The 19,351-nt window shown below is 54.8% G+C and overlaps 6 protein-coding genes across 6 annotated transcripts; 3 read left to right on the top strand and 3 right to left on the bottom strand.

The window, feature by feature from the left end:
* Positions 1 to 1,276: 1,276 nt before the first annotated feature.
* On the top strand, positions 1,277 to 2,733 carry ISF_05246 (oryzin precursor; the record flags this gene model as incomplete). Its single annotated transcript, XM_018848851.1, has 4 exons — positions 1,277 to 1,882; positions 1,949 to 2,251; positions 2,311 to 2,506; positions 2,564 to 2,733. The coding sequence occupies 4 exons, from the start codon at positions 1,277 to 1,279 to the stop codon at positions 2,731 to 2,733; spliced, it is 1,275 nt and encodes a 424-aa protein (XP_018703987.1).
* Positions 2,734 to 3,464: 731 nt separating this feature from the next.
* On the bottom strand, positions 3,465 to 5,042 carry ISF_05245 (squalene synthetase; the record flags this gene model as incomplete). The annotated part of the gene is made up of 4 exons (XM_018848850.1): positions 3,465 to 3,593; positions 3,649 to 3,810; positions 3,876 to 4,929; positions 4,987 to 5,042. 4 exons carry the CDS (start codon positions 5,040 to 5,042, stop codon positions 3,465 to 3,467), a joined length of 1,401 nt encoding a protein of 466 aa, XP_018703986.1.
* A 1,024-nt stretch (positions 5,043 to 6,066) lies between these two features.
* On the top strand, positions 6,067 to 7,779 carry ISF_05244 (DnaJ domain protein; the record flags this gene model as incomplete). The annotated part of the gene is made up of 3 exons (XM_018848849.1): positions 6,067 to 6,172; positions 6,264 to 7,555; positions 7,615 to 7,779. The coding sequence occupies 3 exons, from the start codon at positions 6,067 to 6,069 to the stop codon at positions 7,777 to 7,779; spliced, it is 1,563 nt and encodes a 520-aa protein (XP_018703985.1).
* A 1,264-nt stretch (positions 7,780 to 9,043) lies between these two features.
* On the bottom strand, positions 9,044 to 11,320 carry ISF_05243 (hypothetical protein; the record flags this gene model as incomplete). The annotated part of the gene is made up of 1 exon (XM_018848848.1): positions 9,044 to 11,320. The coding sequence occupies one exon, from the start codon at positions 11,318 to 11,320 to the stop codon at positions 9,044 to 9,046; it is 2,277 nt and encodes a 758-aa protein (XP_018703984.1).
* Positions 11,321 to 13,527: 2,207 nt separating this feature from the next.
* ISF_05242 (hypothetical protein) lies at positions 13,528 to 16,396 on the top strand (the record flags this gene model as incomplete). Its single annotated transcript, XM_018848847.1, has 2 exons — positions 13,528 to 15,097; positions 15,147 to 16,396. 2 exons carry the CDS (start codon positions 13,528 to 13,530, stop codon positions 16,394 to 16,396), a joined length of 2,820 nt encoding a protein of 939 aa, XP_018703983.1.
* Positions 16,397 to 16,574: 178 nt separating this feature from the next.
* ISF_05241 (long-chain fatty acid transporter) lies at positions 16,575 to 18,699 on the bottom strand (the record flags this gene model as incomplete). Its single annotated transcript, XM_018848846.1, has 3 exons — positions 16,575 to 17,747; positions 17,819 to 18,609; positions 18,693 to 18,699. The coding sequence occupies 3 exons, from the start codon at positions 18,697 to 18,699 to the stop codon at positions 16,575 to 16,577; spliced, it is 1,971 nt and encodes a 656-aa protein (XP_018703982.1).
* Positions 18,700 to 19,351: the final 652 nt, after the last annotated feature.

Here is a 19,351-nt window from a genome sequence, read left to right as displayed (position 1 = left end):
CGGCTGGAAATTAGCTGGCATTTAAGCTACCATGACAGCCATGCACTAGGCCGGCTGGCTCCAAGCTGACGAACGCCTTCCCCCTTGCCGTTCAACACAGCACCCCCTGGAGCTGCCAAGTTGTTTGGGCTGTGCGTCCGCGTCCTGGATTCAAAACCGTACATCCCGCAGCCTCCGACAGGAAGCTGGGGTCTGCAACAAACCCTCCCTGCCCTCATCGTGCTGCCGAACCAATTATCGCTTCGGCTAGCGTCATCGCCGGTGGGCAGGGTCCTGGCCGGGGGCATTTTGCGAGAGCCCACAGCCTCCCGTTGACCCCATCCAAACGCCTGATGGCCGCCAATGTAGCCCAAGAGGAGAGGGGTGGGGGCGTGTCCGCGGAATCAACCAACGACAATCCTCCACTACAGCAACCCAAAGACAGCCACAGGTGACATACATCCCGACTTACATGTCGCACCACCCCCAACCCAGCGGCTAAACAATACTGACCTTCCAGTAATCTGCACAATTCGAACTCTGGATTTCTGAGTTACACCGCTGTGCGCGATACATTGTTATTATTAGCCAGCATGTGTACGATATCTCCCTCCCCCCCCCTCCCCCTCCCCCTCCCCGTCGCCCGTCGCCCGTCGCCCGTCGCCCAGAGCCACCTGCCCACCTGCTCGCCGTTATTTTCTTGCTCTATCTGGCCCCCTTGACCTAATTCACCGCACTTGTATTCATACAGCATCTATATTCTTACCCTCTTCGTTTGACCCCCCATATAGCAGTCAACAACGCAAGGTTTCCAACAGACGGGGCAGTGCTTCAGGAGTTCAGATGCCCTCGTCTCCTCCCCTTCGGTCATCTGCTTCCTCTTTTGGTCCTTGAGTCTTGGCATTTTGACCCTGTTTCTCATTATTCCCGTTTCTTCTTCTATTTGTATACCTCATCACCCTCGTACGAGCCTCAGGTCTTGTTCCCCCCAGTCCTCTTCGTCCTCTATCTGTCCGGTCCAGTCTAGGGGCTTTGGCGGCCCTCTTCTTACTTTTTCCTCCCTTTCTTCTTCATTTCCTTCTATCGTGTTTGGCTGGGCCAGCAAATTTATTGTCTCTTGTTTTGTACTACTTTTATTCACTCTTCGTTCTTTCTCTCTCTCACCACTGTTCTGTTCGGCGCCGCCCTAGTCGCAAAACCACCTTCACGTCCTTATACGGCCAACAGCTCTCCATATTCGGATAAGTACGGTTCACGGACACTCGACTACACAGCTGCCTCGGTCTTCATCTTCATCATGACGCAATTACACATGCTTTCGTCCTTGATTCTATTACTTGCTGGCTTCGCCGCCGCCGCTCCCACCAACCCCGTCGGCCTTCCCGACTCGACTGGCTTTAGACTTCCCATCCGCAATGGCAACGTCGCCGCGGCCAGCATGGTTCCTAACCGCTACATTATCGTGTACAGTAAGGGTTTCAACTCCACAACCATCGACGCCAAAGAGGCCTCCTTCGCCGCCTCCCTGAAGAAGCGCAACCTAGGCAAGCGTGGTCTCGGCGGCAATCCGCTCTCCACCGAGGTCAAGTCGTACACTTTGAATAAGTGGCGCGCAAGCGTCCTCGACGCCGACGACGACATGTTTATGGAAATCTACAACTCAAATGAGGTCGACTACATCGAGGCCGACACAAAGGTGCACACCTCGGTCACCATCTCGCAGACCAACGCCACTCCGGGCCTCGCTCGCCTCTCCCACAACCAGGCCGGCAACACCAACTATGTCTACGATGCCTCAGCCGGTGAGGGTGTCACCGCTTACATTGTCGACACGGGCATTCGCGCCTCGCACATCGAGTTTGAGGGACGTGCCGTCCAAGCTGCTAATTTTATTGACCGAGTTGTAAGTCAAAGCCTTGAAGAAACAAGTCCTACGTTTCTAGGCAGCCGTGCTGATACCGAGGTCCAGGACACGGATGAAAACGGCCACGGATCGCACGTCGCCGGTACTATTGGTGGTGCTACCTATGGTGTTGCCAAGAAGGTCCAGCTCAGGGCCGTCAAGGTCTTGGGTGCAGATGGCGGCGGCTCCAACTCTGGCGTCCTTGACGGCCTAAGGTTTGTGTTTCAGGATGTCCAACAACGGGGGTTGGCCGGCAAGGCCGTCATGAACATGTCTCTCGGTGGCCCCAAATCTGATGCCATCAACACCGCCATTAAACAACTCGTTTCCGCTGGCATCATCCCCGTTGTCGCCGCGGGCAATGAGAACGTATGAGTTCCCTTTTGATCAAGTTGCCGACGTGCCCATACTAACTGGCTGTCTTATAGCAAGATGCGTCTGCAACGTCGCCGGCCTCTTCCCCCGACGCCATCACCGTCGGCGCCATCGATGCCGAGACCGACGCAAAGGCCTCCTTCTCCAACTTTGGCCAGCCCGTTGACGTCTTCGCCCCGGGGGTCAACGTCCTGAGCGTCGGTATCCGTTCCGACACGGACCGGAAAATGCTCAGCGGAACCAGCATGGGTACTACCTCCCTTTCCCTAGTGACATGGAAGCCAGCTTGCTAACATTTTCGGATAGCCTCGCCTCACGTGGCCGGCCTTGCCGCCTACCTGATTGGAGTCCAGGGCCAAACCCAGCAGCCTGCGGCAGTCGAAAATATGGTGGAAGGGCTTGCTTCCCGGACCGGCGCTTTCGTACGTGGCAACCAACGGGGAACCACCAACATCATTGCCAACAATGGCAGTTAGGGGGGGACTATGTGGGAGATTAGAAAGCGAAAGAGTATAGGGTGGTGATTCCAGCGAGTATGAGAATAGAAAACGGCACGCGACAATCTCGCTCCTTTTGTGCATCCGCCTATTCTATCCATGCTCGAGTCGTGTAGCCACCATCACGTATGCGTCATTACCAGGTCACAGAACAGCACAGGCATAATAATAGCGAATTTCTTTAGAGGGAAGGACCCAACAAAGCCCGAAACGCGCAAGTAAATAATATTCATGGAATTGTGAAAACTAAGCTTACCGGGTGGATATGTGTCTGCCTTCCAACAGCAAGTCGCCTTTTCGGACAAGAAAAGAAAGAGCAACTCGCGTCGTGCCCGCTCGTGAGAGGAGGCTTAGAGCAAGGTTGATATAAGCACTTCTTCGGCACAACCACAGTCATGAAAGGACTGAATTGCAATTTGACATCCGTGCTAACAGATTTCTTCACATGGCACAAGCTGGGAACTTGCACAAAAGGATCAACTGCCCAAGGGCGGGTATAAAAATGGCATTAGTAGTAGTAAGTCTCGTAAAAAGGGTGAGGAGTAACGGGCAAGGACCCGTTTGCAATCAATCGCACGCCGCCTCGTTAAAAAAAAAAGAAACTCGCATGGTATATATGCTGCGCGTAAATTGACGTCCCGGACGAGCGAAAGGAATAGGGGTTGAAGAAGAAGAAAAAGCAATTCGACACGTATATAGTAAGACAGCCCCTACAACTCGTCGCGACCGGCACCGGCGAGAGGTTGGGGGGGTTTGGGGGCATCGAGGCTGGTCCACAGCTTCCTCACGTCGGTCAGTGTCGAGGAGAAGTCGGCGCCGAAGAAGCTAGCGATGCCAACCTGTGATTGGGTCAGCAATTGGTGCTACACTACGCCCGTTTCTGTAAAGACCTACCATGAGGAGAGCCATGAAGACGAGGGACAATATGACAACCATCCACAGGACGAAGCCCTCACCGGGGTCGGCAGTGGGTTCGTCCATTTGTCTCTTCTTGTTGGTGGCGTTCAGCTTCGCAGCGTCTTGTGTAGGGTACAGTGTCTCGATAAATTGCTCGATCTGCAATGTTGTCAGCACGCAGCCGCGTGGACAGCGGGTTAGGGAGAATTCTTTTTGCAACGTACCTTGGCACAACGGGCACTGATGGCCAAAAAGTTCGGATCTCGCGGATCGTTCTTCTTGTGGATGCGGCGGACGTATTTGCGGAACACTTCACACACGGTGAAGAGGTTTTGTGTAGATTCGAGCATGACCTGGCAGGCGTCGCCCTTCGTGATCTTGACGTTGCGCTCGAGGATGGCGGGGTTGCGGAAGACGAGCTCCATGGTGGCAATGGCCATGGTCTGAGGAATGGCAACAAAGTTGAAGCAGCTCTGGTCGCGCATGCCAGCCATGTAGAAGAGACACTCCTCCACGTGCTTGAGGGCGTCGAGCACCATCTCCGAGATACAGTTCAGAGCCTGCTCGCGCTTGGAGAGCTCAAACAGGTCCTCCCACTTATCGACGTGGTTGCTCCAAATTTCCTTGGGGTACCAGCGGCGGCCGTCCACCCAGTCTTCGTGGATGTCACGGATGATGTTGGTTTTTTGCAGAAACTGGCCCATGGACTCAGTGAGGGAGGGTCTCTCTGCGAGTTTGGGGTTGGCAAGCTCAGCGCTGACAAAGAGTCTCGTCAGGCCCTCTCCAACAAGGCCAGCGACGTAGTGGCAATAAAGCTCGTAATCCTCAATGGTTTGCAGGCCGTTCTCAATCTTGTCTGTGTCGGCGGCATAGTCAGCCATGCCGTTACCCATCTTCAGAGTGAGGTCTTTGATGATTTCGTAGTATTGTGGCTTGAGTTGCTTCAGCTCAGCAATGACAACATCGAAATGCTCGAGCAGCTCAGCATCTTTCTCCTTGCTCTCGTGGAACTGCCAACCGTCGATTTCCATCGTCTCATGGAAGTTGCGCAGCATTGGGGTCTTCTTGTCGAGAGGAATCGTCATGTCATCCTCGATGGTGTCAAGACCGCGGAGGACGAGATAGAAGAGGGCAACAGGAACGAGAAGCTCAGGGTTCAGCTCTTGGATAACCATCGCAAAACTACGGCTGGTCATGTTGAGATAACGAAAGCACTCCTTGAGATTCTCGGACTCCTTGGTTGGGTCGCGCTTATGGACGGGTTCATGCCAGAGCTTCCTAATGAACAGGTTAGCCATATTTTCAATGTAAGCTCTCGGTGTTACTTAGCCGCACCATTGTAAAATGGAACGCAGCTGATTGGGATGCATCAGATAGTAGAGCGCACCCATTGTGACGGTTGTGTTCTTTTTTTGTGTTTGATCTCGTTCTACCGTATGGAGTGCAGGCAAGAGACTGCAATTGAGAAACGGGTGATTTGAATCAAGCTAATGACTCAATGTGTTAGATGAGAGAGAAGCAGGAATAAAAGACGCGGACCGTGGCTGAGATAAATAGGCCTCAAGAACGCGGGGGAAGAGGGAAAAGTCAAATGAATTCGAGAAGAAAAGTGAGAGAAAATGCTGGGTAGGGGATGGAGCTAGTTAGGTAACCTACACGTGGGGTTGTGTACCGCAAAATTAGCACCTTCATTGGCGGCGCCAGGCAGCGGCAAGTGGACTTTTTGCGCCGGGAAAACAGTGCCAGCGCTTCCGAGATTAGCCTCACCAGGTACGATAACGAGTACGATGCAAGATTCAACACTGTAGCCTGCAAAAAGCAAAGAACAATAGAATAGGTCAGTAGTGGAGATAGATCGGTGACTATCTACTCGGCCGAGTCCGTATGAGCTGTTGAACACTTGTTTAACTCAAATACATCACGATGACAAGTTCGTCAGCTTAGTACCACCAGGAACTGTACGCTGGTGGGCGTTGCACATGTGCAAGGATGTCAACCCTGCCCAGGGCTCTACATGATGTACAATTATTTGTACATCAATCATACATGCAAAGCAAGACAAGAATCTACGCAAATACTTCATCGTTGCACTCCTCCTACAGTATTACCTATCCCGCCTTTCCAACTATCAACATCCTCCAGCCAGCTGCCTGCACAGCCATCTCACACGTGGCTGTGCCGCCACAGGTGACGGAGAGCTCGACCCTCCGCCCCTCCATTACGTAGCAGTCGGTGTTGGTCATCCTGAGATAAAATTTCCCGACCAGGCACCATCACCTTTGCGGCTCCTTACTATTTCTCCTTCACAGCCGTTCTTCGCGGGTCGCCGCCGTTTTCCTCTGCATTTGCGGCTCTTTCGTATCCCCCGATTATCATTTCTCCATACAGTCTGCCGTGCTTCCCGAACACGCAAAAATGGTTGTCGATACGGTCTACTACGATGCGCTGGGCGTCCAGCCCACCGCGACCGAACTCGAGATCAAGAAGGCCTACCGCAAGATGGCCATTCTCCACCACCCGGGTATGTTCAACCCTCTCAGATGATGATGCGCCGTGCAGAACGCTCCCTATCGCCGCTCATCCCGCTTATCGGCCAAAGCTTGCTGACCCAGGCCCGCATCCAGACAAGAACCCTAACGACCCTACCGCGCACGAAAAGTTTCAGTCTATCGGTGAGGCGTACCAGGTCCTTTCCGACAAGGACCTCCGCGCCGCATACGATAAGTTTGGTAAAGACCATGCCAAGCCGCAAGAAGGGTTTGCCGACCCGGCCGAGTTCTTCTCATCCATTTTCGGCGGCGAGGCCTTCGTCGACTGGATCGGTGAGATCAGTCTCATGAAGGACCTGACCGCCACCATGGACATCACCATGCAAGAGGAACAGGCTGCAGCAGAAGCGGCTGCAGCGGAGCAAGCCGCCGCCGAGGGCACCGGCAAGGATGAAGCCGACTTCCCCGGCACTGCAGAAGCCGTGAAGGAATCTCTCAAGGACCAAACACCTGCCGCCGCCCCTGCCGCCTCCACCACTGTGCCTCCCCCTACTGTTGTTGTTGATGAAGAAAAGACCCCCGCACATGCCGCTCCTGGTGCAACCCCGGGTGCCGCCCCTGGGCCCGCCCCGAGCCCTCCTCGATCCGAAGCCACATCGCCGGCTCCCTCGAGCAGCTCTTACGGTCGCACACAAATTCCTCTGCGTCCTGCGCTGGCCGACAAAGCTCACGACGATAACGACGCCCCCGCTTCCCTCTCCGCCGAGGATGCCAAGAAGGATAAGAAGAAGTCAGGTCTATCCAAGGAGCAGCGTGAGCAACTGGCCGCATTCGAAAAGGAGCGAGCCCGTGTCCGCCAGGAGCGTGTTGACAACCTTGTGGCGAAGCTGCAAGACCGCGTCAGTGTGTGGACGGAGACGGACAAGGGTGAGGATGTGACCAGAGCCTTCCAAGAAAAGATGCGCCTCGAAGTGGAAAACCTCAAGATGGAGTCGTTTGGTATCGATATTCTGCATGCAATCGGCCAGACATATGTCTCCAAGGCTTCCAGCCTACTACGCAGCCAAAAGTTCCTCGGCTTTGGCGGCTTCTTCAGCCGCCTCCGCGACAAGGGCACGCTGGTCAAGGAGACCTGGAGCACCATCAGCAGCGCCATCGATGCGCAACAAACCATGGAGGACATGGCTCGCATGGAAGAGAAGGGTGGCGAAGACTGGACCGACGAGAAGCGCAGCGAGTACGAGCGTCGCGTGACAGGCAAGATTCTTGCCGCCGCCTGGCGTGGCAGCAAGTGGGAGATCCAGAGCGTCCTGCGCGAGGTCTGCGATAGTCTCTTGAACGATAAGAAGGTTCCTCTGTCCAAGCGCCTGGAGCGTGCCCAAGCTCTGGTTCTCATTGGCGACATCTTCAACAGGGTATGTGAAGCATTACCACGTCACATCTTGATTGACTAACATTGCTTGATTTCTTCTAGGCTCAACGCTCCCCCGAGGAAGAAGGCGACTACCTCGTTTTCGAGCAGCTCGTGGCCGAGGCTGCTAAGAAGAAGGAAGACGAACATAAACACAAGAAGGATAAGAAGACCAAGGATAAGTCTGCCGCTGCTGCTGCGGACGTCCCTAATGTCCCCAAGGCATAGATAAGCACCCCCGTCCCAACGCTGAACATTATGGGTATGGGGCAAATGACGAGTGGTTGGGCGGTTGATAAGGATTGATTGTTTATATTCCCCGAAAGCGAGCGTATGGAAAGCTGCACTGGGCAGAAAGATGGATGCGATGGCAGCGCTTTAGGAGAAGCGGCTGATCAGTTGATGAGTAACAAAATTCTCGGCTTGTGAGGTTATCCTCCTTTCTTCTTGCAGGATTACTTTGGTGTTGTGTTTTAGATGGACCGGATACTTTAGAAAGACGTAGGACAACGAAGGGACAATATCCCCCTCCCCGCCTTAAATATATAATTTTGCCTTCCAACAGCGTCCGCCGAGCAGGCATCCATCCCTTCGCAGTACCGCTATTTCTGCTAAAAATCAATGGTTTTCATAGTACCGCGTGATGGCGTGGTGTTTGAGCGAGATGCAGAGCCGGGGCGGGAGATTGAGGTGTTTTTGTCTATATACCGACGCGCCTCATTAGCAGGCAACAACTCTTCACGTGGCAATATTGTTTTGGTGGAGTATTTCTTTTCCAATATCCGTCTATATACTTAGAGAGCAATGCGGCCGCCGCTCCATCTGCAAGAACTGAGCCATGATGCTCCAATACCCTAATGGCGAAGCTAACGTTCCAATGGAAAATGGTAGCAACAATCAACTGGTCGAGCAAGAACAGCCACGCAAATAGTCCTCGGTCTGCCACTAAAAAATAAAGTGCTGTTCCCCAGCTGTCCGTATGTGTTTGTTTTGCGTGGTAAAGAAGAGGGTATCTGGTATATATAAAAGAACAAAAAGAAGGAGTGTACACATGGAAGAAGCATGCGATGAAACAGTAAAAAGCAAGGCGCATCGAACAACAATGCAGAACAAAGGAAACAGAAGAGAGAATGCAGGCCCGACAACTTAGACAACAGGGGTTATTGTGAAGAGCAAAAAGAAGGGGGGCCAACACGCTGTTGGCTGTCAAAGGAAACCGCGCTATGCTCGCAAATATAACCATCTGAGATCGCTCTCCCCAGGCAAGATGAAAGGTAGATATGGTGTAATAAGGACAAGTCGTCGAAGGAGTGGATCGGTATTGTCGGGGAGTGATGGAAAGCTAAAGCGCGGTGGAAATGAAGTAGGGCTGATGTCGTTACCGGGCAATTATGAACGAGAGTAGAGTGGTGATGTGCGTCACGCATGACTACCAGGTCATGCACGAGAGATGGTATATAGGTTATCGTGCTACTGTGGTCGATGGTGATTGCTATGAGCCGTCGTCGCCGGGGGGGAGTTCGATGCCACTGTCACGGTCTGGTTGGGCCCTCAAGGGTGACGAGGACGCTGCTTCTTTCCGGGCCATGTGGTGGTCATCATCTTGGAATGCCAAGTCGTAGTCGTCCTCATCGACGGGGGAGAGAATGTGACCGCCAAATTCAACATCAGAAACACGAACGTGATACTCAAGAGCTTTTTGGCCTTCCTTGATAAGTGTCTCAGTCCAGCTCAGACAGCGCTTGATGCTTTGGTTCATCTTTTGGCTATCTATCAGCAGCTCTTGGTGTTTTGTGAGGTCAAGCTGTAGGCGCTTCTCGTCACGTTTGCGACGCATGGCGCTGATAGAAATTGCAGACATGGATGCCGTGTCATTCATGGAAAGGTCGGACTCCTCGATGGAGTCGTCGAATTCCTCCTCTTCCTCTTCGCTCTGTTCATGTTCACTAAGATCGGAAAGATCTACAGGCGGGTCGGTGAGAGCCTCTGAAACTACACGACTGTTTGGCGCAGACGTGAGAGAAAGTCGGCCGGAGCGAGAAAGGCGGCGATAGCGACGTAGCTCAGCAGTCTGTTTTCGAAGCTGCCTCTCCAGCGTTCTGTTGATGGCTTCGAGTGATGCGTTTGTAATTTCGAGATCCTGGACTTTGCGCTCTCTGCGGGCGTTGGCGACGAGCTCATTCACACTATCGGAAAAGTGAGACTTGCTGGGACTCTGCGGTTCCGACAGAATATCCGGATCGTCGTCGGAGCCCTGCAATTCCTCTGCGGCATGTAACAGCGACGCCATCGTCATAGACGTCTGCAAAATTCCAGGGCTGGCCGGTGGTGATACGGTTTCAGAAGGATTGGGTGACATTGTCAATTTCGGAGGCAGCTGCAGCTCCGGCCCAGGGCTGCCGGTGGCTCGGGACTGACGTCTGGGAGGTTTTGGCGGCGCCTCAATGCTAACCCGCCTCATACCACGCTGGCCTTCGGGATTGAGGGTAGCGGGGGATGGTGGGCTTATTTGCGATGAAGCGGGAGGCATGGCGTTTCTCAGGATGGGGCTCAGAACTGGTGCAGGCGTTGAAGTATGTTTTAGAGGTGATGGTGGACGCTGAACCACACCAACGACGGTGGCGGACGAGCCGAGAGGAGGACGGCCTCCAAGCGCCAAACGAGGTCCCGAAGACAATACAGAATTAGAGTTAGAGTTAGAGAAAGCAGGCTTGGGCTCCATTTCAGGCGTCCCATTGGCGTAGAAGAACTTTGTAGAAGAATCTTGTGTATTGGGATTCGGAGGAGAGAGCATAGGCACAGGATTTGGTGTGCTGGGGGCTGAGCGATCTGCGCCATTGCTGAGAGCGGCATTGGCGTAGAAGAAGTTTGGGCCCTTTTGAACGGTGGGTGGTGGTTGACGCAGTTGGCAAGGGGTTTGTATATTCTTTGCGTCGCTTGCATAAAAGAACTTGTTTGTATCGTTGGCATCAGGCGGCATTTCGGATGCTTTGAGGCCACTATCCGCGGAGGAGGTCAAGCCCATGCCACCAGGCCGCGGACTGTCACGATCCCATCCATTGACGCGGTTATCCGGTGTCGGCGTGGCGGTGGGTGTGTTGTTTGTGCTCTCGACACGGGTCTGCCTATGACCAGTGCGGGGGGTCACATTCGTAGCAAGGAAGCCAGAGACGGGAGAGGCGACATCGTTCGCAAGCGTGGCGACAGTCCCTTGAGGTCTCCTGGCCAGCGAACCGAGAACAGGAGCACCTTTGGCGGCAACTTTGGGGGTGAGAGGGGCAGGGCGGTTTGCGGCGGCTCGAACAACAGAGGGCGGCTGCCTTGGTCTATCTCCAGGCGGCATCGTGATGCGCGCGAAGGCAGTATTGTGGTTGAGGCCGGGCGTTACCAAGCGGTCATGGTTACCGCGAGGCCGTAGAGGAGACGCGGCGGCGGTGGCAAGGACGGGATGCAGGGCGGCGGGTGGATATAACTGGAGGCTGTGTCTTTGAGTCGAATACGTGGACGGGGCAGAGGCGGCGACGGTGCGAGGATGGGGTGGAACGCTCTGGCGACGGTACTGAGGGTGGTTAGTCCTGTCGGTCTTGGGCGTCGATGAGCAGCGTTCCAGAGTCGGGATTGAGGGTGGTCGAGAGGCTTGGCGAGACAGGCCGCGATGGTGCGGCGTCAGAGGGGGACGCGGATACTGGCGCCGTTCGTTAAGGCTGCGAGTGGCCGGAGCTGGTCGTGTTGATAGCGAGGCGGCGAGAAGGTAAGCTGGCAGGTGCATGAAAGCCAAAGAAACGTTTTGTTTTCTTTGAGAGCCAAAACCAAACAAACCACGGACCGCGACCAGATTAGCGCCTGTGGTGATGGAGAAGGTGTGCACACCATCTCAGTGCTGGCGTGGAGTCCATTGTCAGTGGGCAACTTGCGCAAACGGCAGCAAGCAGCAAGCAACAAGCGAGCAAGTGACCTGAGACATTGCAGCAGTTCGCTGGGGACGGCAGGTACCTCGAAATTACAGTGGTCTTAATAGGGGGGTTTAATGGAGGGGCTGCCCAGTTTTAGGCGGGCAGCGATCACGCCCTCGCCGTAATTGGAAGCTAAAAATGGTCAGATTAAAATTTGGGCTTAGGCGACGGCAAAACAGGCGTGCTGTATACTATGTACTGTACGGATATGTAGGTATGTACATAGGTAGTTATATCTCCACTGTGACAACAGATGGGATTCATCGCAGCATCGTGCAGTCTTATCGAATTGCATAATCTCATCTGATGACACGAATCTCCATGTTGTGGTTGTGGGTGTTTAGGTAAGGCAATAATAAGGTACCTACCTACCTTAGTACCTATGTAGGTAGTTGAAACTATGAACTTATCATGCCGTCCTCCCGCTCAGTAGGAAACCCCGCCATCATTTTCTCCAAACCACTTGCACTTCGTCGAAGCCTTAGTCGCTCATGCAGAGATGGCATCAGAACAAATATTCCATCTCTTTCCTCATCTGCCTAGGAAGCTCCAAGACCGAGTCTGGTACTTCTGCTTATCCCGCTAAGTAGTATCGCTTCGCGCTCCCCGATTGCAATTCGTTGATTAAGCCGCATCACCGCCCCTTATTGCCAGTGTGTCGACCTAATGCAAGTTTTGTTTTAATCCCCCTACGATTTACGTTATACGCTCGGATCTGAATAAACAATCAAGTTGCGATAATACGTGGGTTTTACAAGAAATAGGAAGATTGCCAGTACTAACGCCAAAAGTTTAGTTAACTTATAACATTGCGAATTTGAGAGTCATAGCGGTGACATTACCTTCTTCCCACTTAACACAGAACAAGAACAGTCTTTCGGTTTATGTTGTCAGAAAACGAGCTTATTGAAGGGCAAGAGTCTGACATATGATGTAAATAGTTATATACATATATGTACAGGAAACATTCTTTTTATGACCAGAATTCTCCTCCGTATACATTTGATTCGTTCGCCACCTTTTATTGCCCCGGACCGGATTGAGATGGTTTTTTTATGGGCTCTCTGCATAAACTTGTATTATTATTGCATCTGCATACCTATTATTGCATCTGCATTGACGTAATGTTAGGCCCCTTTGCTACTCCAGGATGCATCCCACATGCTTGTCTAGTCAGTCACCTGCTCCTGCCGAGAATAGAGCTTCGAAGCCGTTATTACAACTTGAATATAGACTTGTCTCCCTTCCCCAGCTACGGCCTAGATTCGCGCTAGGTATTACACAACACGCTACACGTAGCCTTGTGCAACCTGTCTCTCCAAGTTGTGGTGCATGATAGAAACAATGTTGACCGAAAACGCCTTGTTCCTTCCACCATCGGATATTTGAGCTAAAAGTTTAGATCGTGGCTTATGACCTCGTAAATCTTGCAGTACATGCCGCTCACGCACCGGCAAGTTGATGGTAACCAAAATGCAAGAGTCACCACTGTAGGGTACCACCAGCCACTATGACAATGCGCCTCGCAAGCGCCCGCCCCGCCAGCCTCGCCACACCTGACCTCATCATGCTTTACAATGCATTCACCACTCACCATCCGTCATTATCATCACTTCCTATCCAGATCCGGCCGCGTTACTCGTCTCCATCGGCATTTTAATTTCATGTCTATGGAAGTTACCAAGTCTGTCCCGCCCCTTTTTTCTTCACCTCCTTTTCCTCTGCCTATGCTACAGCCTTCTCCCATATGGCCACTCCAATAAGGCCAACCGACGACGGAACCCTGGATGCTGACGTCACGTCACCCGCTGTTGGCCATGTTGGAGCTTTTCTCGAAGGCCCTCAAAGTGCAAGTGATGGCTTGCCAGGCTCACCTGTGGCATGCCGACGATGGTCAATGACCCAGTTGATTGACAATACGGTACAGGGTACCTTCGGTGCTGCTTCAGGCTTCATCCAGTGGCTTGACACCACTCCTGGCCGCGGTGTCTTGAAGTGTACAATCGCGTACACGCTGGCCAGTATGGCGACATTTGTGCCATTCTTGTCCGACTTTCTCGGCAAGCCAGATGGCAAGCACGTCGTTGCCACCATTACCGTCTACTTCCATGCCGCTCGCTCAACTGGCTCCATGATTGAGGCTATCCTCATCGCCATCGTCGCTGTCGCATATGCCGAGCTCGTCTCTCTCATCTCCATGGCCACCTCTGTGCTTGTCGGATCTGTCTTTGGACTGGTAACACTGGCACATGTACTTGTCGTCGTCGTCTTTATCGGCGGTGGCTTTGGTTTCATGGGCTGGACCAAGCAACGCATGAACAACCCACTTGTCAACGTCGCCAGTACACTGGCTTCTCTCGCCATCATATCCGTCGTCACAAAAGAAACAGCAGTCATTGATAATGTATTTTCAAACCAAAAAATTGTGCAAGTTTTCAAGATGCTCATCATGGGAGTCACATGCACTGCTGTCGTTAATTTGCTGCTCTGGCGCGTCTCTGCACGCCAGCTACTGCGAGCATCGATCACACAGACATCGGTCTCACTAGGAAGCATGCTTTCTGATGCAACTACCGGTTTTCTCGCCAGCGCCACCCAGGAGGCTACTTCACCAGACTTCCCCGACTCTTACGCCTACTCGAAAGCTCACGCCTCTATGCTGAAGCACTTACGCGAGTCTAAGTTCGAGCATTACCTTCTTGGCCATGTTCAAATATATCGTCTTGAAAGATCGACTGTTAGATCCCTGGAAACCTTGGCTCAATCCATAGGCGCATTGCGCAGCGCCGCCAAAGCCCAGTTTGCGCTACTCAACGGTGATGGTCGTGATGCCATCCTCTTTCGGATCCATAGTACTTCAGCAACGCCGTACGTTGCCAGAGATATTGACCCCTTCTCCTTCACCGGAACTGAAGGATCTCAGGCGACAGAGACAGGCTCTAGGGACGCCCCAGATCTCCGCGCCGCCGGGCGGCTCTTTGCAGACTTCGCTGGCGCAGTTCGGCGCCCAATGCAAAACCTGTCTGGCATATTGTGCCAGCTCCTGACACAAATGCCGTTCGCTGGTGCTCCCGACTATGCAATCCGGATCGATGAAGCTCTGCGTGAAGAACTGACAAAGCGATTGGAGGTATTCAACACTGCACGTGCGGATGCTTTGCAAAGCTTGTATTATCGCATTCGGCAAGAAAATGACAGTGGTCATCCCCAGATCGTGTTGGAAGAGGTCGCTGCTGCTTGTGGCCATTTCTCGTTTACTTTACAAAGCTTCGGCGAGGAGATGAAGACGTACCTGGACGTCTTGGAGGATCTCAAACATAGCTACGACCGTAAACAGTGCACCTGGCGCTGGATGCTGTGGTGGAGGAGGGGTAAATCTGACAATGGATTGGCAACGCTGCCATTTGATGCGCCAGAGACTGAGTTTCTGGTTAAGCCGATTCGAAAATCGGCCGTGCCAGCGGGCATTCCGCGTTCGATGCGCGAACGGCGAGATACATACAGGTGGGACGCGGCTCCTAATGCGAGCAAGATTTTGTCGAAACTGTCACAAGCGTCTCTTCACCTGCTGCGAAAGATGGCGAGCGATGATGGTAAGTGAGGGCGAGCAGTTTCCAAGGTGACTTGGCTGACCGTTAATAGTTTTGTTTGGCCTCAAAGTGGGCATAGGTGCCGCGCTGTGGGCTATGCTTGCATTCATTGAGGCAACGCGCGATGTGTACAACCATTACCGCGGCGAATGGGGCCTTTTGTCGTTCATGATTGTCTGCTCCATGACAGTCGGAGCCTCTAACACGACAGGATGGGCTCGCTTTATGGGAACTTTTGCAGGCGCCTTCTTTTCGCTGTTCAATTGGACGGTGAGCCAGGGAAACGGCGCCGTGCTTGCAATTCTGGGAAGCTTTGTCGCATTCCTCAACTTCTATCTCATTGTCGCGTGCGGTCGTGCACCGCTCGGACGCATGACAATTCTGGCGTACAACGTGTCGACCCTCTATGCCTACTCTCTCAGCCAGAAGGTTGATGATAATGATGACGACGAAGGTGGCATCCATCCCCTCATGAGGGCGATTGTCACGCACCGTGTCATCTCTGTTTGCGCTGGAATCCTATGGGGACTTGCCGTATGTCGGTTTGTGTGGCCCATCTCGGCGCGGTTGAAATTCAAAGAAGGCATCTCAGTGCTGTTCCTGCAAATGGGCCTCATTTGGCGCCGCGGACCGCTTGCTATCCTTCTGCGCTCCGACTGCTCCCAGAGCTACCTCAAGTCCGGTGAGCAAGTCGCGTTGCAGCGCTACGCCGACCATCTCGAGACCCTCCGCCACAGCGCGGCATCCGAATTTGAGCTGCGCGGGCCGTTCCCATTCGAGGCCAACGGGCGCATCTTGCGCAGCGTAGACCGGATTCTCGATGGGTTCTATTCCATGAGTCTGGTTGCGCAGCGCAAAGCAAGCCTCTCCAGTGGCGAGCGTGCGTTGCTTGAGTTCACGGCGCCGGAACGCGCTGTGCTATGTGACCGCATCTGCCACATCTTTCAAGTGCTGGCCAGCTCTACGATGCTGGAATACCCATTGACGGACGCGATTCCGAGCATCGCCCGCGCGCGTGACCGGCTCCTGAGCAAACTATTTGAGTTTCGAGAAGCCCATGCGGCACGTCGGCAAGCAGTCCTGGGCATCGGATCGCGGTCCAGTCAGCATTCAGAACAGCCAGAACTCGCATTGTCCGAGTCTGGAGCTAGACTAGATGTCGTGGTTGGTGAGAGGGACTATGCGCTTCTATATGCATATGCGCTCATTACGGGCCAGGTGGAAGACGAACTGAAGATTACGAGGCAAGAAATCGAGGGTCTACTAGGGGTACTGAAAGATGATCCTCTTCTTACTGAGTGAGAATGAGTTGATCGTATCTAGCTGTATTGCAGCTTCATTGTCATGCAACCTCCTTCCTATGTATGGCCGTCTGTCTATACACTAAATAGTAATTACCACGGTACATCATTACCCACCAAACAATACAAAAAGTATATGCATAGCTCACCAAGATGTCTTATAACAAGTTCGCACATATTTACAGTTTGAGTCGGCCAGTCTCAATCTTCTTCCAGTCCTTTTCACTAAACGGTACGTACGTGTCGCCCCTTAGCCAGAACATGCTGGCGTCGCCCTGGCGGGCGTCCTTGGAGGGCTTGACGCCCAGCCTGCGCAGGTTGTACTTTTGCTGCTTGTTGGTCCCCGTGGTGTCCGCGCCGAGGCCCGGGACGACGCGCAGGAACAGCGGCACCGCGTACGGGGGCAACGTGGCGCGCAAATGCGCCGCGAGGCTGCGGAGGGTCTCCTCGGCTGGCACCGCGGCGTCGTCGCCGAAGCACACGGTGACGCAGCCGGCGCGGCCGTCGTGGTGCGGCAGCTCGACGCCGTAGACGTTGGCCTCGCGGACCGCCGGGTGCAGGCCCATGACCTGGCTGACCTCCGCCGTGGAGACGTTCTCCGACTTCCAGCGGAAGGTGTCGCCGATGCGGTCGACGAAGAAGAGCAGGCCGTCGCCGTCCTGCTTGAGCACGTCGCCGGTGCGGAACCAGGCGTCGCCCTTGCGGAAGACGTCGCGGAGGACCTTGGCGCGCGTGGCGGAGGGGTCGTTGAAGTAGCCCTGGAAGCGGGCCTCCAGCGCAGCCTCATCGTCGACCCCGCCGCCGCCACCGGGCAGCCGGAAGAGCATCTCACCGGGACAGTCGGCCGGCGCGCGGCGGCAGAGGCCCGTGACGGGGTCGCGTAGGGGCGCGTCGGCCGCCCAGTCCATCTCCGCGAGGGCGGTGTCGCGGCCGACGAGCGTGCGCAGGAGCCACCCGGCACGGCCGACGGCGCCGACGGCGTGGTCGTTGCTGGAGAGGTTCCAGGTGGCGAGGGTGCCCTCGGTGGCGCCGTAGAACTCGGCGACGGTGGTGACGCCGAAGCGCGTCTGGAAGCGCTTCCACACGTCCGGGCGGAGGCCGTTGCCAAAGGCGACGCGGACGGCGTGCGCTCGGTCGAGGGAGGCGCCGGTGACGGGGTCGAGCTCGGGCGGCGCGGCGAGGAGGTAGCGGAGGGTCTCGCCGACGTACTGGATCACGGTGGCGTGGGAGGCGCGCACCTCGGGCCAGAAGGTCTTGGTGGAGAACTTGCGGCCGAGGGCGAGGGTGCTGCCGCCGATGACGGTGGCGCAGAAGCCGAGCAGGGAGGCGGAGGCGTGGTAGAGCGGCATGCACTGTCGGAGGATGTTAGACATCTGAGGAGTAGACATGGATAGGAATGAAGATGGGCAATGACAAGGCTCACCGTATACATGACATCGTCGCCTCGACCGAGAAAGTTGACGCTAAACTTGGAGCTGACGATGAGCTTGGCCCAGGACACGATGGCGGGCTTGGGAAGGCCGGTGGTGCCGGAGGTGTAGATGAGGATGCCCATGCTGCCGGCGGCCTTGTCCGAGCGGTCGCAGTCCGGCTGGCGCGCCGGCTCGGCCGACCGCGCCGCCCCCTGGTGGTCCTCGTCAAAGACGACAATCTCAACACCCGCCGTCTCCTTGCGCACGAGGTCGTCGTCGAAGTGAGCCGCGACGGCCGGGTCGACCAGGCAGACCTTTGCGGTGGACGACTTGATGCAGTGGGCGAGCGGCGCGCTGGTGAGGTTGTAGTTGACAAACGCCGGCTTGGCGCCGAGGCTCCAGAGTGCCCACCAGAGCATGACGAAGGTGTCCGAGTTCTGGAAGTCGAGGGCGACGACGTCGCCGGGGCGGACGCCGAGGCGCTCGCGGAGGTAGGCGCCGTGGCGGAGGACGGCGTCGTAGAGCTCACGGTAGGTGTAGGAGGTGGTAGTGACCGGGGCGGCGGCCGGGGGGCCGCCGTCGAAGAGCACCAGGACGGGCTTGTCGGCGTGGCTGGCGCTGAGGGCGCGGGCCTCGAGTGCGTAGAAGAGGTTGAGGCGGTCGGCCCAGCTGCCGTAGGCCAGGCCGGCGACGCCCCGCAGGATGCCACCGAGCATCAGCGCGTCGTACCACAGGGCGGACCGGGCGTTGAGGTAGGCGGCGGCGCCGAGGGCGGCGGGCACGGCGACGGCGAGCGGGATGGCTGGTTGCGGCTCATGGCGTCAGGGCTCGGAAGGAGGAGTACGTGGGAGGTTGCGGGTATGATGAATGCATGGAGATACGTACAAGACATGGCTAGCGACGAAAGAAAAGAACCAAGGGAAGAAGAGAAAGAGTCGCCTCCCCCTGGTGAGGCGAGTGAGACAGCTGGCTGAGAGTTGAGCAGGGGGTGGTGGGTTGATTGATTCAGTCGACAATCAACTCTCAGAGGGAGGGCAAGGCAAGGTGAAGGAAGGAATACGGCAATGCCCAAGAAACGATGGAGAATTCCACTGAAAAGCAGCTTAATAAAATAAGAGACTGCCTCCTCTCCCTCTCCTCCCCTTCCCTACCCGTTGGTTGTTAACAGGTATATATTAATTGATATCGACTTGGTACATGTGGAGCTCTAGTTCATCCACAACTCAAAAGAGGAAACAGCTTTTCTTGCCTGATCTGGCGTAGAAGCCGAGGCAGAAGCTTGCCGGATGCTAATTCTCAGTAGTGAACCCCTCAGTTCCCCTCATTCCCTCCTCCTCACTCCTCACTTGAGCTGCATGCATGCAGGCCAGCTTTCCCGCCTCGTACGGGGGTGGGCTTGGCGGGGAGCGGAGCATTAGGCTGGCCGATTTGTTGATGCTAATCTTGCTCGGAAAGTGAAGCTGGTGTTTTTTCTTGTCCGTGTTTCTTCACCCGAGTTGAAGGACTCGTCTCTTCTCCACCAGGAAAAACGGTTGTAGCTGCAG

Source organism: Cordyceps fumosorosea, assembly GCF_001636725.1.
Source record: "Cordyceps fumosorosea ARSEF 2679 chromosome Unknown scaffold_12, whole genome shotgun sequence".
Taxonomy (NCBI): domain Eukaryota; kingdom Fungi; phylum Ascomycota; class Sordariomycetes; order Hypocreales; family Cordycipitaceae; genus Cordyceps; species Cordyceps fumosorosea.
Note: the sequence above shows the minus strand (reverse complement) of the source record. Positions and strands in the feature narration are given on the sequence as shown.